This window comes from Pseudorca crassidens, chromosome 13 (assembly GCF_039906515.1).
Source record: "Pseudorca crassidens isolate mPseCra1 chromosome 13, mPseCra1.hap1, whole genome shotgun sequence".
NCBI classification, from domain to species: Eukaryota; Metazoa; Chordata; class Mammalia; order Artiodactyla; family Delphinidae; genus Pseudorca; species Pseudorca crassidens.
In genome coordinates, this window is record NC_090308.1 from 33961557 (window position 1) to 33983420 (window position 21864).

General features: G+C 34.9%; 1 protein-coding gene across 1 annotated transcript in view; it reads left to right on the forward strand.

The window, feature by feature from the left end:
* Nucleotides 1–10601: 10601 nt before the first annotated feature.
* Nucleotides 10602–21864, forward strand: part of THEMIS (thymocyte selection associated) — a 155881-nt gene continuing 144618 nt past the window's right edge. Inside the window, exon 1 of the mRNA XM_067702892.1 lies at nucleotides 10602–10692. Within this exon, the coding sequence (XP_067558993.1) occupies nucleotides 10602–10692 (91 nt within the window). The remainder of the gene's footprint in view (nucleotides 10693–21864) is intronic.

Consider the following 21864-nt stretch of genomic DNA (forward strand, 5'->3'; position numbering starts at 1 on the left):
TTTTAAATTGGTAGTCATTTTCTCTCAGCATTTTAATGATGCTATTCCATGTATTCTGGCTTTATTGGTTTTTGTAAATAAGTCAGCTATAGTCTTACTGTTAATTCTTTGAAGGTGATGATGTTTTCCCCTTGTATTGCATTTAAGAAATTCTCTTTGACTTTGGTTTTTAAAAGTTTTAGTATGTTGTTCCCTGGTATGTTTTTCTTTGTATTTATCCTCTTTGGTATTCTTGGCAATTCTTCAGTCTAAAGATCGATGTCTTTTTCAGCTTAGGAGACTCTCCAACCACTATTTCTTGAAATACTGCTTCTCCCTCTATTCTCTTTCTCCTTTCATGTTATGACTCAATTTACATGCACTTAAAGACCTTTTTAATATGGTGGAAATATCCCTTATATCCTATTCTTAATGGTCCCTTAATTTTTATCTCTTTGTAGATAGAGTGTAGATATTTTCTACTCCCCTTATTTCCAGTTCAACAATCTTCTCTTACTAATACATGTCCACATTGCTGTTAAATCACTATTGAATTCTTTTTTTTCACTATTGAATTGTTAATTTCAATTATTGTGTTCTTCAACTCTAGAATATTCATTGAATAGTTTTTATGAATGGTGGTTCTCTTCTGAAATTCCTCCTTCTTGTCTTATAGTTTTGAACATATTAATAAAAATTATTTAAAATTGCACACGCAGTAATTCCTATATCTGAGACCCCGATGGGTTTGTTTTAATGGCCTCTTCTTTTTTTCTTTGTCCTGTCTTCTGACATGCTTATTCTCTCCTTTCTTTCTTTCTTCCTTTCTCCCTTTCTCCCTTCCTTCCTTCCTTCCTTCCTTATCTTAGATGTTATCTTTAAAGAATTTAGAAGTTCTGGAGTTCTCGTTATTTTTCTCCTAAGGAAGCTTTTATCTGGCAGCTAAAATGTGCAGATTACCTTAATCCAATCAGGGATTGATCTCAATTTAGTCTGGGCTTCGATTTTTGTGAGGCCTATTTTATCCATAGTCAACTCTCTCTTTTAGGGAGCAGTCTTCTGGGGCCCCTGCTGAAGACACAGGGCATTTACTAGAGCCCCTCCCTGCAGGCCCTGTCTTCCCAGCTCTGTGAGACTCTGACAAGCACTGCTGGATAGTTCAACTTCTTACAGAAGAAACTTTCTAGCTACTGTCTCACACAGTGAACCCTGTGCTGCTTTTGAACGGACAAAACCCTGAAGGGGAAATGTGCTGAACAACTCATTCCTCTGAGTTTCCCTGCCTGCCTTGCTAGCCCCAAATTCCAATTTTTGTCTCCCTTACTATGTGCAGCTGCTAAAGACTAAACTTGGCTTCTTTCCTGCTTTACCAGACCCCCCTTTTTTTTTTTGACATACCTAGCAATAATCACTTTATTTTTATATTTTAAATTAAATTTAATTAATTTATTTATACAGCAGGTTCTTATTAGTTACCTATTTTATACATATTAGTGTATATATGTCAATCCGAATCTCCCAATTCATCCCACCACCACCCCACCCTCCATATATTTGTTCTCTACATCTGTGAGTCTATTTCTGCCTTGCAAACCAGTTCATCTGTACCATTTTCCTAGATTTCACATATATGCGTTAATATATGATATTTGTTTTTCTCTTTCTGACTTACTTCACTCTGTATGACAGTCTCTAGATCCATCCAATCTCTACAAACGACCCAATTTCTTTCCTTTTTATGGCTGAGTAACATTCCATTGTATATATGTACCACATCTTCTTCATCCATTCATCTGTCGATGGGCATTTAGGTTGCTTCCATGACCTGGCTATTGTAAACAGTGCTGCAATGAACATTGGGGTACATATGCCTTTTTGAATTATGGTTTTCTCTGGGTATATGCCCAGTAGTGGGATTGCTGGATCATATGGTAATTCTATTTTTAGTTTTTTACTCTTCTCCATAGTGGCTGTATCAGTTTACATTCCCACCAACAGTGCAAGAGGGTTCCCTTTCCCCATACCTTCTCCAGCATTTGTTGTTTGTAGATTTTCTGACGTCCATTCTAACCGGTATGAGGTGATATCTCATTGTAGTTTGATTTGTATTTCTCTAATAATTAGTGATGTTGAGCAGCTTTTCATGTGCCTCTTGGCCATCTGTATGTCTTCTTTGGAGAAATGTCTATTTAGGTCTTCTGCCCATTTTTGGATTGGGTTGTTTGTTTTTTTAATATGGAGCTGCATGAGCTGTTTATATATTTTGAAGACTAATTCTTTGACCGTTGATTCTCTTGCAAATATTTTCTCCCATTCTGAGGGTTGTCTTTTCGTCTTCTTTATAGTTTCCTTTGCTATGCAAAAGCTTTTAAGTTTCATTAGGTCCTATTTGTTTATTATTGTTTTTATTTCCATTACTCTAAGAGGTGGTCAAAAAGGATCTTGCTGTGATTTATGTCATAGAATGTTCTTCCTATGTTTTCCTCTAAGAGTTTTATAGTGTCTGGTCTTACATTTAGGTCTTGAATCCATTTTGAGTTTATTTTTGTGTATGGTGTTAGGGAGTGTTCTAATTTCATTCTTTTACATGTAGCTGTCCAGTTTTCCCAGCACCATTTATTGAAGAGACTGTCTTTTCTCCATTGTATATCCTTGCCTCCTTTGTCATAGATTAGTTGACCATAGGTGAGTAGGTTTAACTCTGGGCTTTCTATCCTGTTCCATGGATCTGTATTTCTGTTTTTGTATCAGTATTCTATTGTCTTGATTACTATAGCTTTGTAGTATAGTGTGAATTCAGAGAGTCTGATTCCTCCAGCTCTGTTTTTTTCCCTCAGGACTGCTTTGGCTATTCAGGGTCTTTTGTGTCTCCATACAAATTTAAAGATTTTTCTTCTAATTCTGTAAAAAATGCCATTGGGAATTTGATAGGGATTGCATTGAATCTGTAGATTGATTTGGGTAGTATAGTCATTTTCACAATATTGATTTTTCCAATCCTAGAACATGGTATATCTTTCCATCTGTTTGTGCCATCTTTGATTCTTTCATCAGTGTCTTATAATTTTCTGAGTACAGACCTTTTACCTCCTTAGGTAGGTTTATTCCTAGGTATTTTATTCTTTCTGTTGCAGTGGTGAATGGGATTGTTTCCTTAATTTCTCTTTCTGATCTTTTGTTGCTAGTGTATAGAAATGCAAGAGATTTCTGTGCATTTACTTTCTATCCTGCAACTTTACCGAATTCATTGATTAGCTCTAGTAGTTTTCTGGTGGCATCTTTAGGATTCTCTATGTATAGTATCATGTCATCTGCAAACAGTGACAGTTTTACTTCTTCTTCTCCAATTTGTATTCCTTTTATTTCTTTTTCTTCTCTGATTGCCGTGGCTAGGACTTCCAAAACTATGTTGAATAATAGTGGCGAGAGTGGACATCCTTGTCTTTTTCCTGATCTGAGAGGAAATGCTTTCAGTTTTTCACCATTGAGAATGATGTTTGCTGTGGGTTTGTCGTATATGCCCCTTATTATGTTGAGGTAGATTCCCTCTATGCCCACTTTCTGGAGAGTTTTTATCATAAATGGGTGTGAATTTTGTCAGAAGCTTTTTCTGCATCTACTGAGATGATCATATGATTTTTATTCTTCAGTTTGTTAATATGGTGTATCACATTGATTGATTTGCATATATTGAAGAATCCTTGCATTCCTGGGATAAATCCCAATTGATCATAGTGTATGATCCTTTTAATGTGTTGCTGGATTCTGTTTGCTAGTATTTTGTTGAGGATTTTTGCATCTATATTCATCAGTGATACTGGTCTGTAATTTTCTTTTTTTGTAGTATCTTTGTTTGGTTTTGGTATCAGGGTGATGGTGGCCTCATAGAATGAGTTTGGGAGTGTTCCTTCCTCTGCAATTTTTTGGAAGAGTTTGAGAAGGATGGGTGTTAACGCTTCTCTAAATGTTTGATAGAATTCACCTGTGAAGCCATCTGATCCTGTACTTCGTTTGTTGGAAGATTTTTAATCACAGTTTCAATTTCATTACTTGTGATTGGTCTGTTCATGTTTTCTATTTCTTCCTGATTCAGTCTCAGAAGGTTGTGATTTTCTAAGAATTTGTCCATTTCTTCCAGGTTGTCCATTTTATTGGCATAGAGTTGCTTGTAGTAGTCTCTTATGATGCTTTGTATTTCTGTGGTGTCTCTTGAAACTTCTCCTTTTTCATTTCTAATTTTATTGATTTGGGTCCTCTCCCTCTTTTTCTTGATGAGTCTGACAAATGGTTTATCAATTTTGTTTATCTTCTCAAAGAAACAGCTTTTAGTTTTATTGATCTTTGCTATTGTTTTCTTTGTTTCTATTTCATTTATTTCTGCTCTGATCTTTATGATTTCTTCCCTTCTACTAACTTTGGGTTTTGTTTTTTCTTCTTTCTCTAGTTCTTTTAGGTGTAAGGTTAGATTGTTTATTTGAGATTTTTCTTGTTTCTTGAGGTAGGACTGTATTGCTATAAACTTCCCTCTTAGAACTGCGTTTGCTGCATCCCATAGGTTTTGGATCATTGTGTTTTCATTGTCATTTGTCTCTAGGTATTTTTTGATTTCCTCTTTGATTTCTTCAGTGATCTGTTGGTTATTCAGTAGCGTATTGTTTAACCTCCATGTGTTTGTGTTTTTTACGTTTTTTTCCCTGTAATTTTTTTCTAATCTGAAACTGTTGTGGTTGGAAAAGATGCTTGATATGATTTCAGTTTTCTTAAATTTACCAAGGCTTGATTTGTGACCCAAGATGTGATCTATCCTGGAGAACATTTCACGTGCACTTGAGAAAGAAGTGTAATCTGCTGTTTTTGGATGGAATGTCCTATAAATATCAATTAAAGCTATCTGATCTACTGTGTCATTTAAAGCTTGTGTTTCCTTATTAATTTTCTGTCTGGGTGATCTGTCCATTGGTGTAAGTGAGGTGTTAAAGTCACCCACTATTATTGTTTTGCCGTCGATTACCTCTTTTACAGCTGTTCGCATTTGCCTTATGTATTGAAGTGCTCATATGTTGGCTGCATATATATTTATAATTGTTATATCTTCTTCTTGAATTGATCCCTTGGTCATTATATAGTTTCCTTCCTTGTCTCTTGTAACATTCTTTATTTTAAAGTCTATTTTATCTGATATGAGTATTGCTACTCCAGGTTTCTTTTGATTTCCATTTTCATGGAAAATCTTTTTCCTCCCCTCACTTTCAGTCTATATGTGTCCCTAGGTCTGAAGTGGGTCTCTTGTAGACAGCATATATATGGGTCTTGTTTTTGTATCCATTCAGTGAGCCTGTGTCTTTTGGTTGGAGCATTTAATCCATTCACATTTAAGATAATTAATGATATGTATGTTCCTATTACCATTTTCTTAATTGTTTTGGGTTTGTTTTTGTAGTTCCTTTTCTTCTTGTGTGGTTCCCACTTAGAGAAGTTCCTGTAGCATTTGTTGTAGAGCTGGTTTGGTGGTGCTGAATTTTCTTAGCTTTTGCTTGTCTGTAGAGCTTTTGATTTCTCCATCAAATCTGAAGGAGATCCTTGCCAGGTAGAGTTATCTTGGTTGTAGGTTCTTCCCTTTCATCACTTTAAATATATTGTGCCACTGACTTCTGGCTTGTAGAGTTTCTGCTGAGAAATCATCTGTTAACCTTCTGGGAGTTCCCTTGTAGGTTATTTGTCGTTTTTCCCTTGCTGCTTTTAATAATTTTTCTCTGCCTTTAATTTTTGTCAATTTGATTGCTATGGGTCTCGGTGTGTTTCTCCTTGGGTTTATCCTACCTGGGACTGTCTGTGCTTCCTGGACTTGGGTGGCAATTTCCTTTCCCTTGTTAGGGGAGTTTTTGACTCTAATCTCTTCCAGTGTTTTCTCAGGTCCTTTCTCTCTCTCTTCTCCTTCTGGTACCCCTATAATGCAAATGTTGGTGGGTTTAATGTTGTCCCAGAGGTTGAGATTGTCTTCATTTCTTTTCATTCTTTTTTCTTTATTCTGTTCCATGGCAGTGATTTCCACCATTCTGTCTTCCAGTTCACTTATCCGTTCTTCTGCTTCAGTTATTCTGCTATTGATTCCTTGTAGTGTGTTTTTCATTTCAGTTATTGTTTTGTTCATCTCTGTTTGTTTGTTCTTTAATTCTTCTAGGTGTTTGCTCTTTAATTCTTCTATGTCTTTGTTAACCATTTCTTGGCATCTTCTTGATCTTTACATCCATTCTTTTTCCAAGGTCCTGGATCATCTTCACTATCATTATTCTGAATTCTTTTTCTGGAAGTTTGCCTATCTCCACTTCATTTAGTTGTTTTTCTGGGGTTTTATCTTGTTCCTTCATCTAGTACATAGTCCTGTGCCTTTTCATTTTGTCTATCTTTCTGTGAATGTGATTTTCATTCCACAGCCTGCAGGATTGGAGTTCTTCTTGCTTCTGCTGTCTGCCCCCTGGTGCATGAGGCTATCTAAGAGGCTTGTGCAAGCTTCCTGATGGGAGGGACTAGTGGTGGGTAGATCTGGGTGTTGCTCTGGTGGGCAGAGCTCAGTAAAACTTTAATCTGCTTGTCTGCTGATGGGTGGGGCTGAGTTCCCTCCTTGTTGGTTGGTTGGCCTGAGGTAACCTAGCCCTGGAGGCTCAGGCTCTTTGGTAGGGCTAATGGCATACTCTGGGAGGGCTCACGCCAAGGAGTACTTCCCAGAACTTCTGCTGCCAGTGTCCTTGTCCCCGTGGTGAGCCACAGCCACCCCCTTCCTCTGCAGGAGACCCTCCAACAGTAGCAGGTAGGTCTGGTTCAGTCTTCTATGGAGTCACTGCTCCTTCCTCCTGGGTCTTGATGCACACACTACTTTGTGTGTGCCCTTCCAGAGTGGATTCTCTGTTTCCCCCAGTCATGTCAAAGTCCTGCAATCAAATCCCGCTAGCCTTCAAAGTCTGATTCTCTGGGAATTCCTCCTTCTGTTGCCGGACCCCCAGGTTGGGAAGCCTGATGTGGGGCTCAGAACCTTCACTCCAGTGGGTAGACTTCTGTGGTATAATTGTTCTCCAGTCTGTGAGTCACCCACCCAGCAGTTATGGGATTTGATTTTATTGTGATTATGCCCCTCCTACCATCTCACTGTGCTTCTCTTTTGTCTTTGGATACCAGGTATCTTTTTTGGTGAGTTCCAGTGTCTTCCTGTTGATGCTTGTTCAGCAGTTGTGATTCCAGTGCTCTCGCAAGAGGGAGTGAGCACACGTCCTTCTCTTCCACCATCTTGAACCAATCTCTTTACTACCACTTTTTGCTTTGCTTCTCAGCTTCTCTCTTGGTGCCAACTACTAATCCACAAATGCCTTGAGGGGAAAAGAAGTGTAGAATATTGGAATCCCCTCACCTTGTGTTTCCTTGCCTTTCAAGATCTTGACTCTCAAGTCCTGACTGCCCTGATGGCTCTCTTGTTCTTTAAAACTGGTTTAAAAAAATTATCCACTTCTCAAGTTGTCCTTGGTGGAAGAGTTGGTCAAATCCAAGCTCATAGCCAGAAGCAGAAGTCCTTAAATATTTTTATTTTGCATAAATAATAAGTGATCTTTTTAGATCCAGGACATTAATTTTTTATTTAAAGTATTTTTTCTATTTTGTTAAAGCTCATTTTTAATTTATAGAAATATTTCGTATGTCTGTTGTCAAATTTATTAGTCTTTTCCCTTAAGACTTCCATTGATGCTAAGAAATAGTTCTTTCCTTACTTCTCCAGATATTTTTCTATTTTTTCCTTTGGTTTATTTTTACTTAAATTTAATTTTTCAATTGATATAAATTGAATTTTGTTGCATAGAATTTTGGGAAACTTATTTTAAAAATTATTTAACCACTATTTGTTGGATGAAATATTTTTCCCTAGTGCTTTGAAATTTCATCTTTTTCATATAGTAAATTATTACCTATACTGTTGATCGAAATAAAAATGCAAAACATGAGAGCTGTGAGTTTCAGTTTTATTTGAGGACTTATTGAGGACTATAGCCCAGGAGACAGCCTCTCAGATAGCTCTGAGGAACTTCTCAGAAGGGGTGGGGTGGGAGGTTAGCATATATGTAATTCTGGAGAAGGCATACGTGCAGTCAAGCACACAGCTCAGTGGAAGATTGCTGCTAGTCATGAGGAACAGATACTTCAGTTAATGATTTTAGTACTCTTCTATGAATGGGAAGACGCAAGAAAATGAGTTCTTAAAATTTTCTCCTGAGAATATCTAACTATCTGAAGGCCTGTTCTGCCAGTTTTCCTGCAGCACCGACTGCCTCATTCCTGATCTCTGTGCTGAACTCCTTTCAGGATGTGTTGAAGACCAGCAACTGCAGTGGCTAATGACTCAGTTCTTATAAAACTGGGTGGTGAGGGACCGTCTTTAGTTGGCAATGCTTTGCTTTATTTCTGAATTCTCATTGATCAGACTATTATTACACCGGTAATCTGCTGTTTCAGTTATTAAACTTTAATAATTGATTTTACTACTTGGTTGTTCAGGGACTCTCTTATTATTCTTATTTGTCAAATTCATCTTGGCTGTTCATGTCAGGATTTCTTTGCCTACAGTGTCAGAAGTGATTATGATCCGAACTAAAGTAGTAATAGTGGAGATACAGAGCAAGAACAAAGTGAGTGTTATTGATTATTGCCACCTATAGTGCTTGAGGGGTTTGGAGGCTGGGTATGGCATCTCCCCTGATGCAGCCTTCTGGCTTGAGAAAGTGAGAGAATTGTAGTGTCGTTAACTAAGATTGAGAGAAAGAAAGAAGCAGAATGTAACAGAAAGGGAAGATCATTTATTGAAAGAGCAAAAGCAGGAGTAGCAAAGACAATTGTAAAAGATTGGTAATATTTTGAAATAGCTTCTTTGACTAGTAAGGTAGAAAGTTGATGTGGGAAAATATTTTAAAAATCAAGTGAATCCCAGTTTGGTTTAGATAGCAAATGAAATTTGCTGTGGTACCAGTTCTAACAGATGTACGATTTTTAAGGAGCAGTCCATAGCAGCTCTTTTCATATATTGAACCATGTGAGATACAGTTAGGCTGTAAACAATTTTTGTAGTCGATTGAAGGGCCTAAGCTTGGGAGAAGGGCTGCGGAAGGCAGACTGATCAAGTTTAGGAGGTTTTTGAGCAAAAAAGTTGCAAATGAGGAAGTAGAAGCTACTGGTGAAAAAACTATTGATGTGGCCTTATAAATTTTAGTTTTGTAAAGAAAGAAATGAAGCCAGGCAGATTATTGCAAGTATCAAATATGATTTTAAGAGCTGAACGAGTTTTATAAGCTCTATATCAAAATAAGGCAGTGCTGTTTATTTTCTTAGATATTTACGTGAAGGTGGAGCTGGGATGTGCCCTGACTCTCTCTACCTGGCTATGTATGCTCTTTGCAGCCTAAGGCTAAAACAGTTTCTAGACGGGGAGCCTGGAGTCCAATTTATAAGAAGAATATGCAGCTTCTTAGCTTCTTTCACTGTATTTATACCAACCAGTGTTCTTTTAGTCACCCTTAAAGAGACTTTAAAAATATCACCTTGAACTGTATACTCTAGCTCTAAAATATTGTCTTATTTAAATACAAAGACTAGAGAGTGGAAGATTTTTAAGAGATTTATTTTTATGAGGCTTTTCTTTCTGCCTTTGACTTTGGTCATCCTCACCCCTCCCCACTGCAAATTTGGACCTCATGATCTGAATTGTAGAATTTTGGCCTTGGAAGAAATGATACAACTTATTTGACTCTAACTTTTTCTCCATTAAATAAATGAGACAAATGAGGGACAGAGAAGACAAGGCTGATGTCACCTGTAAGTCAAAAGCAGAGCTAAACCCAGAAAATTCAGATTTCCTAATAACGGATTTAGATACTTTCACTGTAGTGCGACGATTAGAAAATTAATATTAATTTACTGTATCACTTTGCATAGTGCACTCCTCCCCCACTCTCCTTTAATATTCAGTTTTAATGTGGAAGAGTAAAAGTGGTTTCGATCCCCTCTCTTCAGAGTATCAGATTTCTGAAAAGAGCTGACACAAAGCATTTTCGTAACCAAATTTAGTATAAAAGCCCTGAGAGTATGCTAATAAAGCACAGAGCCAAACTTTAGAAGTGAAGTGAAGAGATAAAGAATTGATACGGTGCCCTTTTTAAGATTAGACTTTAGTCCTGAATTCCTGTTCTTGCCTGGTTGACAAACCACAAGCAACTGTGGCCTCAAACATCCTAGCCCCTGCTTGAGATGCACACCTGGACCAGCGACAGACAAAGAGAGCTACTTGTCAATTCTCGCTTTTTTGGCAGTGTCTGTTCAGATATGCTCACCACACCCCCATCCTGTTCTACTTCAATGTCAGAAGGAAATGAAGCCACAATGAGAACTAAAAAGAGCTGTAACACCTTTTGTCCCCTGCCTCCTCACTGCCCTCCCTACACAGAGCTACTCCACCCAAGTCGGGCTCCAGTGTGACATTCCTGCCTGAGAAAGGAATGATGAAGTGAGACTACAGTTGCAAACAAGTGACACCCAGAAGCCAAAAGCTTCTGTAAGTACCAGGTCTGCACAAGACCCAAGCCAAAGCAATGGCATTGTCGCTGGAAGAATTCATCCACTCCCTTGACCTCAGGACCCTCCCCAGGGTCCTAGAAGTCCAGTCAGGCTTCTATTTTGAAGGTAAGCACCTTCCCATCCCTGGCTAGAAAGTGCTCATAAGGTATATACTCTGGGGAATTTCAGTGGAAAATTGTAACAGAGTATATGAATTCTGTTAGAGGAAAGGTGGTCATCAGAGAAAGTAATTAACTGAGGAATGGTTGAGACCCAATAGTATTGGAGAAGCGAGAAATGAGATAGGACTCTGGGGGGTGGGTAGGGACTAGGAATTGAGTGAAGCTTCTTGGCCTTCAAATAGTTCAACACGAATGATGAATTATTTCTGCCTTTTCTTTGAAATTGGTTGTAACTCGAGTGAAAAGTTAAGTTTTCCATATCTGTGTTTCTAGAATATAAAATACAGTTTAAAAAAAGCAACTATTAAAAGCACAGCATTTAGAAAGAAAAATTCACCAGACTCTTAACCACTTCTAAAAGTTGCTTGTATCAGCGCTTCTCTCACTCTGCAGTGGCCTAACTTCCAATTTCTTAAATAATGGCATTCTTATTTGAAGGTATAGAAGTTAATGTTTACTAATTACAAGATAATTTTTAAAGAATCTATGGCAGAGTTCTAAAGTCAGAGCTCAGCTAAGATTATTGAATAAGTTAGTGTGCTTTGGTGTAACTTACTGTATTAATTCAGTAAAAGAGCATTAAGACCTACAACACATACAACACATACCGTAGAATATTTAAGCAGTGGTTTGAATACATGTAAGACAGAGTCATTTTCTGGGCAAATAAGCATTTTTGGTTCCCAGAGTCATAGAATTGAGGCAGTAGTAGAGTTAAATACAGACAAACTACTGGGAAGATGAAGAATTTTTGGTAGGCAAATCTTTCCCTTTTATAGACAAAATAATTTTTTAGGTATTATATTATGAAATAAAACAAAGCTTGACAAATGTCAGACCCAGTTCTCACACACACACACACACACACACACACACACACACACACACACACACAAAAGCACACATACACACACCTGTAGGCAATGAATTGGTGCAGGCAGCCTTCAGTTTTATATAGACGGTTTTGTTTAATTCATTTGTAAATTGATTATTTTGAATCAGACCATATTTTTCCATATATATAATATCATGAAATGTATCTTTGTTCTTAAGCTGGCCGCAAGTCATTTTTTTGTCTCATTTTTTTTGTGCTTTTGAGGTTTCTCATAAGAAAGTTCTTCTTCATGTTCGGTTTACAAAGATATTTTCCTATGTTATTTTATATCAACTTTACAGTTTTATATTTCACATTTAATTTTTAAACTGTGCCATGAAGGGGAGAGGAATCCAATTTTAGCTTTTTTCCGTATAGTAACCACAAATTCCCAGCACCATTTACTAAGCTAGTTATCCTTTCCCCTTTGATTTGTGTTGCTGTCTTAAAATTATGCTCACATCTGGGTTGGTCTGTCTCTGAAATATCTCTTCTATGTCATTAGTCTGTATTTTCTCAATTGTGTTGAAGCATTATTTTTGTAACTATGGCTCTAGAATAATAGTTCATGTATAAACCAATCTCTTGTTTTTACTCCTTTATTCTAAGTTGATGTAGCTATTCATAGACCTTTCAAATATGTCTTTAAATAAATCAACTGATTACTTTAAAAATCCAGTCTTACAAAAGAACATAGTCTCTCCATGTGTTCAGACTATCTTCATCTTTTACTACTTTACTATTATGTTATACCTCAGTTAAGAGAAAGAAGCATACATCTTGATGAATTTTCACAAATTAAGTACATTCATGTAACCACCATCATGGTCAAGAAATAGAAAATTACAAGTATTCTGGAAGTTCCATCTTATACCCTTTCTCAATCATTATCCACATTCCTCCCCAAAAGTAACCATTATCATGAATTTTGCCCATTTATGAACTTTATATTAATGGAAAACTATAGTATATATCTTTTTATGTTTGGCATATCTGTTCAACATTATCTTTGTAAAATTAATCCATGCTCTTCTATATAGCTTATTTATTCCAGTGTGTATAATATTCCATTGGATGAATATATCACAATTTATTTATCCATTCCACTACTAATGGACATTTGGATTATTTCCAGTTGGAGATGTCAACAGTAATGTTGTCATGAACATTCTTGTACATGTTTGTTCACATGTGTATAGCATTCAACTGGGTGTATAAATGAGAGGAATTGCCACATCACACAGTGTGTATATGTTCAGCCTGGGTAGATAATGGAAAACAAGTTTCCTAAGTACTAATAGTTATACCACTTTACATTCCTACCAGCAGAATATGAGAGCTCTAATTAACCCATATTTTTGACAACACTTGATATTATCAATCTTTTTAAAATAATTGAGATTTAATTTAGATATAGCATTGTATTAGTTTCAGGAATACAAAATAATGATTCAATATTTGTATGTATAGCAAAATGATCACCACAGTAAATCTAGTTAACATTTGTTACCACATGTAATTACAATCTTTTTCTTGTGATGGGGACGTCTAAGATTTATTTTCTTAGCAACTTTCAGAGCCTGGCTGTCTTCTCAAAAGACAATTATTTAATTATGTAAGTGATAAGCATTGGGCTTTTAAAAAATCTCCCTGATGATTAAAAATGCAGCCAAATTTGGGAACTACTACTGTAAAATTGGTTCTCCCATTTGTTATTAGCAGTGCATTGGTTTAGAGAGAATTCACATCATTTTAAATGAAGTCTTCTGATCCACGAACCTAGTATATCTGTCTAGTTATATGAATAGACCTCTTTTCACTTCTTTCAATAACATTTTATAATTTTTATTTGTGGAGTTCTTACATTTCTATTTCAGATTTATTCTTAGTTATTTGATTTTTTTTTTTTTTTTTTTTTTTTTTTTTTTGCGGTACGCGGGCCTCTCACTGTTGTGGCCTCTCCCGTTGTGGAGCACAGGCTCCGGACGCGCAGGCTCAGCGTCCTTGGCTCATGGGCCCAGCCGCTCTGCGGCATGTGGGATCCTCCCGGACCGGGGCACGAGCCCGTGTCCCCTGCATCGGCAGGCGGACTCTCAACCACTGCACCACCAGGGAAGCCCAGTTATTTGAGTTTTTAAATTCCATTATAAGTGGTATCTTTTGAAGTTTTTATTTTTTCTTTGTTGTGTTTGTTGAATTCTAAGAATATATCTTTAGATTATTTTAGATTTGTTATATACACATTTAAGTTTTCTGTGTATATTGATTGAATCTTATTTCTTCTTTCCAATGATTATACTTTATTTTCCTTCAGTTGAAGTACTAGCTAGTGCTTCTAGTATAATATTGAATAAGATTAATGATAAAGGACCTCCTTGTCCCACTCACAACCATAGAGAGAAAGTTTTAATAATTTATCATTAAATATAATGTTTGTTTTAGTTTAAAGAAGTTTCTAGTTTTTTACCAGTTTTTTAAAAAGTCATGAATGTATGTTTATCAAATATTTTTCTATAACTTTTGTGGTGATAATATGATTTTTTACATTGATGTTTTTTGAATGTTAAGCCATTTATTTGTGGAATAAAATCAATTTGGTGATATATCACTGAATTCAGTTTATTAGTTTTAAAGAACTTTTATATTTCTTTTAGGGTATGAAATTGGCTTATAAATTTTATATCTTATAACATCCTACCAAGGTTTTTGTGTTATGTTGAAATTATAGAACTTGGGTTAAGTCTTTTTCTCTCATTCTCAAGATATTGTATAAATTAGATGTCATTTTTTATTTAAATATTTAGTAGAATTCCAAATGAAGCCATTCTGAGCTGGGATTTCTAAAGTAGACATGTTTTTAATTATGAATTCAGTTTTTTAAACAGTAAGGTCTTCCCATCCATGAGCATAGTGTATCTCTCATTAAAACAAACAAACAAACAAACAAAAAGCTCATTTTTTGGATCATGTATTAGAATTTAAAAAATATGTCTCCATAGAGATCTTATGTATTCTAAGCTAGAATGCAGACACGTACACATACTATATTGCTATATTGATAGATATCGTATTTCCTCTAGTCTCACTGGTTACCACTGAAGTGGAAAAATGCAGGTGAGTATTATTAGCAGTACTGATGAACTCTCATTAATTCTCGTAGTTTATCTTCTTTATTTCTCTGGTTTTCCTAAATAGATATTGATGTCATTAGAAAATATCAGGTTGTGTCTCTTCCCTACCATGTTCTACAACTGTCCGTTTTTTCTTACCTCATAGTATAGTCCAGGGCCTCCAGTACTGTGTTAAATAATGGGAATTCTGAATCATAAAGAAAATGCATCTAAAATTCCTCCATTAAGTGTAATGCTCTAGAACTGGTGTTTAACTATCACTAAATTAAGCAAGTTCTGATCTATTCCTTGCTTTCTAGGTATTTTCATAATAAATAGGTATTGAACTTAATACTGTATCATTGACTAAGATAATAACATGGTTTGGTTTCTTTAGTCTGCTAATGTAAATTACCTTTAAAGACTTTTCAAATTGAAGGATCCTTTCATATTATACATATATACATTTGAAATACAGTGTAGGAGTTTGATATTATATTTAAGATTTTTACATTTGATCGTAATTGAAATGAGCTAATAGACTCATCTACTATTTTAGATTCAAGATAACACTAGCTTTCTAAAATGAGTTACATAGATTTTGTTGTTTTCTATTTTCTGAGGTATTTGCAAAAACAGAAATGGGCTTTAAACTCTTCCTTTAATTTGGTAGAATTCTGTAAGAACTACTGGACATAGAATTTTTTGGAGGGAAATAAGAATTTGGTTTTGTTAAAATTCTCTGTTGTTTTGCTTCTCTTATTGATTTCTGACTTAGTCTTCATTATTTTCTTGCGTCCTCTGTTTGCTCTCTTGCTCCTTTTCTAGCTTCCTAGTTTAAATCACAGTCATTTTAAAAGCGTTTCTTGCTTCTTGATAAGTGTGCTTAAACCTGTATTTTTCTCTAAATATTTCTTTGTTTCCCATAAATTTTGCCATGTAGTATTTTCACTCTTACTCAGTTCTAAGAACATTTTTTCCTTTTAAATCCAATGGCTATTTATTTTATTTACTGATATTATAAAATTTCCTTTAGCTGTTCTTTGCTTTTAATTACTAATTCTATTGTATGTTGTTAGAGAACAATAGTCTGTATTATATTATTGTTCCTTTGAAATTGATTCAGGCTTCCTTTATGACATGAAACATGTCCTATTTTGGAAATATTTCATGTGAGCTCAAAAAGCATGTTTTGTTGTTTAGTACACTATCTCCCTATATATACCAGATAGCTTGTTTTTAATTGTTTTGTTCAGATCTTGCTCTCACTGCTTATTTTTCTTCTGCTTTACCTGTCATTTTCTGAGAGGGTTATGTGAAATAGTCCTTCAGCAGTTCATTTTTCTAGTTCACTCCTCATTTCTTTCTATCTTTTGTTCCATCATATTTTTGAGGTTTAGTTGTTGCCATGTCCTTATGCTATGAGGGTTATATCTTCAACTCTATTATTATCATCCTTTTCCCTATATAGCTTTTTATTAAGTCCTATTTTGTTTGATAATCATATTGCTACTCCAGTTTTCATTTGGAATATATTTTCCTAAGCATTTATTTCCATTTTTTTGGTGTCTCTTGTTTTAAGTGCAAGGAAACATATTCTTCCTCCTCTTGATGCGTCTCGTGTTGGTGCAGGCAGTGGAACCAGGCTTCACCCATGCTGTGGTGATGACTCCATGACAGGAGATTTTTGGGGAATGGAGGTTTGAAGGAACTTGAGGAAGGCGACATGAAGTCATGTAAGGTTCTGTGGTACTGGATTGAATACTCCCAGTTTACAACAACGACAATAGGCAGCATGATACACTCAATATCATGTTGCTCAGACACTTATTGGATTGCCCTACCTCATGAGATAAGGCATAGATCTGTGTGTTATACATTCAGGACTTGGCCTCCTGACTGTTTACGCATGAGAGATGATTTCATGGTCAACTTACAACATTCAACATTTGCTCTGTCCCTCTCTTAAGAAAAAAAAAGCTTCATCATAACCTTGAAAATTGATGTGAAGTTTTTTTTTTGATGTGAAGATCAATTGAGCTATTGTATATAAAATAGTTAGCAAAATGGCTGACCAATAGAAATCTTGCAGTAAATCTTAACTATTATTATTGTGATTACCATAATATTGGCATATTATGAGGAAAACTGATCAACCATTTCTAAAAAGTAAAACTAATTTGAATTCTGCTACTGCTGCATATCCCAACATAAGTTAAAATGGAGAAAAAATATTAAAAGTTAAAATATTAACAATAAAAATGCTCAAAGAAGCCACAGAAGAATATTAAACTAGGGACTCTAAAAAATGAAAACATCGAATTTATGAAATAGAAAACTTCCTTCTTGAAAAAAATTGCATAAATGTGGATGAAAGACAAACTACAAACTGGGAAAATATTCATAATATATATAGCAGATAGAATGTAAATATCCTCAGTGTATAAGGAATTTATTAAATAACAATAAACAAACATGAATATAAAATTTTTAAATGGGAAAAAGACATAAAAGGCAGCTTACATGCCAGAATCATATAAGAATTTTCAAATTTACTAACAGTAAAATACAAATAAAGCAATAAATCACTCAATCATTTCTTAGGTCACAGATATTAAAAAGATCCACAAAACCCATTGTAGGTGTGAATGTGCAGAAATGAGAGGAGGCACAGGCGGTGGGTGTGTAAACGGTTACAGACTTTTTAGGTCTCAACTGGGCAATAAGCATCCACGTATAACATGTACATAAACATCTGACCTCTAGAAATTAACTTAAAATATAATTACAAAAAGCAAAAATGATTGTATTACAATGATCATAGCAGCATGTTTTATAGACAAACATCAAGTAAGCCTCAGCATGTACTAGCTTATATAAATTACAATAACACATTACCAAGCATTATTCAAAAGGCTAGAATCATGGAGGGGATGGGGTAAGCTGCTACCCTATTGGAGCTTATGTTCCAGTGGCTGGAACAAATGACAAACAACCCAAAGGTTTAAAATATACACAAGTACCATGAAGATCTAAATAGGTAGAGAGTAAAGCAAAGCAGAGGGAAGAGATGATCTTTTGATAGGGTGATCAGGGCAGATATCTCTGATGAGATGAAATTTGAGCAGAGGCCAGAAGAAACTAAGCTAATGAGCCTTGCACATTTCTGGAAGAACATTTCTGCTGAGGACAGAGCAAGTGCAAACCACATAACAGATTTCTTCATCTAATTAAGAAACAAAGAGGAGACAGTGAGGATAAAGCAGAGCAATTGAAGGGAAGTGTAGTGGGAGATGAGGCTGAGGACGTGGGGATGTACAAATTTTGTAGGCCTTAAAGGCCATGGAACACATAATTTAGTACAGAGTGGGGCTGGGGAAGCAGGTGGAGACCTCTAAGATAAAATGATCAGGGAAGGCCACTCTAAAGAGCTGATTTAGTAGCAGAGACCTGAATGTTTAGAAGGAATCAGACAAGAAAATATCCAGGAGATGAGTATTTCAAACAGAGTGAACACCTAGTGCAAACATTTGGGGACCAAAAGGGGCTTAGTCTGAGGAAGAGAAAAATATTCCTGTACGTTGAACATACAGAAGAAAGCAGAGAGGAAATCTTATGAGAAGAGGTTTAAGGAGCAGGCAAGAGCATTTCAAGGAGTTTAGATTTTATCAGTGCTAATGTTGACAGGACCTGATCACCTTTTTAGGAGAATCATTGGCTGCTCTGGTGTTAGTGGGGCAAAAGTGGGTTGAGACACATTAGGACCATGTAATATCCAGAAGAGAGATCATGGTGCCTTCATTCAGCTGGAAGAGAAATGACCAATTTAGGATATGCTTTGAAGGTAGAAATGTCAGGACTTGCTAATGGATTTGATATGAGGTGTGAGGAAGGGGTAGACTAAAGGATGCATGAGAGGACTTTGACCTAAATGATTAGGTTTGTGCATTTGACAAAGTTATGAAGATCTGGGGAGAGAGAGTTTTGGTGGAAAAAATAAATTATATATAATTTATTTTTGTTTATAATATAAACCTTAATATATCAGTTTCTTTATTGATACTTATGGTCATTCTAAGGCATACCAAATAATTAAAATTGTAAGAGAATAAAGTAAATATAAAATTAATAGTATTTTAAACAATTTAAATTTTTATTAATAATAAAACCCATTTTCTCTCACAAAAGTTAACTTTGTTATAACATATTAACTATTATTGAACATTATTGAAAATATTAAACATTTCCATTACTGAATACTTCAATATTTATAAAAATGTTGATTTAATATCATGATAGAGTGATTCAAAGACATAGCTCTAATGTATTTATTTCAGTACTTGTAAATAATAGCTCTTAAAGATATCTTATAAAGGTCCAGTATACAGCATGTATACACCATATAAAATATATGCTTAGGGAAAATTTATCATTAATGTTGGTGGCCATCAATCCATATGTGAAGTAACCTTCTTTATAAATCTGGTTTTGGCAGTTTCTTTAGACAGCAATTGTATGTAGCTGATGACAAGTTTGTACTAGGAATAGAAGTGTCGTTCTGCCATCTTCTTGATAGGGTCTGCAATTCTCAAATGTCTTTGTAGGCATCTTACAAAGTTATTGTCTATTTTATGATAGTTGAAATTAGATTATAATAATTCTTAAAACAACCTTACTTGACTCATGTAAAATCCATTATATGGAAGTATTGCAAGTATATGAATGAATTAGGACAATTCTTTTAACTCTTATTCTTTTGGAATTCCCAATCTGTCTCAATATATTGTAGACTATACATGTCATATGACCATCTGATGTAGGAATAAATTAAGATTTCTTTATTATTAAATACTAATGGAGTTTAAAATTAAATTTTAGAAAACCTTTGTATTAAATATTAGTATAGGTTAATTTTGTTTATATAAAAATGAGTATGAATTGAAGGTCTAACATTTTCTTCTCTTATCTCACATCTTGTAAAAATAATTATCATAGATTTTTCTCTTTCTTTCAAGTACATCATAGAATTGGACTTCCCTACACTTTTGTGGCCATAGGACTTGCATTGGCCAATGTAATGAGAGCAGAGATAAGGTGTATCATTTTGGACTGATGCTTTAAGAACTAGTTCATAATTTAACATATTTCATCCTGGTAGATCATGTCAAAATGGAGCCTTCAACAGTCTGGGTCCCTAAGTAACTATAATTATTAGAGACCCTTCCCTCACCCACTTGAACTGGACATATAATGAAATGAGAAATATACCTTTGTTACTTAAATCTCTGAGAATTTGAGGTTGTTCATTATCTCAGCATAACAAAATTTCCTTACTGATATAAGTTATATTTATTATGACTGGAACTGCACTTACTATCAGTTAAAAAAATTAGACATTAGACATTCTGGAGAGAGTCATATAATGCCAGGAAAGTTAGTTGGTAATAATGTTACCACATGTTTATGGAAAGGTGAGTTCGCCGCTCTGTATTCAGGAAATATCTGTTGCTTCTTTGACTATTCTGCATATTGCTAACATTACCATCTATTACTATTTACTTCATATATGGAACCAGTTTGGTGTTGACTTAAAAGTTTTGCAAAAACAACGTTTGTTTGCATTATGATCTTGTTCAATGAACTGGATATTGAAAAATTCTATTTTTCTCTATAGAAATAATATGTGCACATGGCTAGAAAGTTAGACAAAGTAGAAGCACAAATATTCAATAACTTTATCAAATAGAGAGAAATATGATTAACATTTTGATGTATTATCTTCTAATTCTTTTAAAAGTATGAATTAACTTTTAAAAGGAGAAAAATTGATGCCACACTCTTCCCTTGGGTTGGCAAGCTCTTCGACCAGATGTCAACTTGGCTAACTCCTTTCTCTATGAGGCTTACCTAACCACCCTGTTTAATACTGCAAATTTTCTGTTCCTCCTTCGCTATATTCCCTATCATTATTATATTCTTCATTTTTTTTTAACCAAAACACTATCTTCTTCTTATATATCATGTAGGTTATTATTTATTGTTTATTTTTCTATGCTTTCCCATTAGATTTTTCTTACAGCTTAATTGATGTATAATTTTTTAAACCATAAAATTCATCCATTATAGGTGTTCAATTCATGATTTTTAGTAAATTTATAGAGTTGTGCAACCACCACCAATTTTAGACTATTTCCATCACCTCAAAGAAGTCCCTTGAGCTATTTGCCAATCATTATTGCTTACATTTCCAGCCCCAGGCAACCACTGCTCTGCTTTCTATCTATAAATTTGCCTTTCCTGGACATTTCATATAAAATAAATCACACAGTATGTAGTCGTTTGAAACTAACTTCTTTTACTTAGCTTAATGTTTTTAAGGTTCATCTATGTTGGAGCATATATTAATATTCTGGTGTGTTTTTGTTGCTAAATAGTATTTTATGTATGGATATACCACATTTTGTTTATCCAACACCAGTTAAAGGTCATTTGTATTATTTCCCTTTTGGAGATAACATGAATAATGTACCATTTTACGTTCCCATTTACAACGTATTTGGATTCCAATTTCTCCAAATCCTTACCAAAACTTGGTACTGTCTTTTGTATCATAGCCAAAGGTATCTCATTGTAGTTTTAATTTCATTTCCTTAATGACAAGTGATGTTGAACATTTTTTCCTGGGCTTATTAGGAATTTATTTGTCTTTTTTAAAATAAAATGTCTCTTCACATTTTTTGCCAATCTTTGTCCTCTTGTTATTGAGCTATAAGACTTATTTCTGTATTCTGGATATTTGATTTGCAAATATTTTCAGATATATCATCGAAAATATTTTCTTCCCTTCTGTGGCTTGTCTTTTCACTTTCATAATGTTATCTTTTGAAACAAAAAGGTTTTAAATTTAGAAGCCCATTTATCAATTTTTTGGGGGCTCATACTTTTGTTATCATGTTACCTAACCCAAAGTCACAAAAATTTCCTCCTGTTTTGTGTTGGGGGCCTACCAGATCACTCCCAGTCTTGTTGATTTTCTAGAAATACAGAACTCAGAAAACCTGTTATACTCAGAGTTACGGTTTATCACAGGGAACGAATAGAAACTAAAGCCAGCAAAGGAAAAAGGCATATA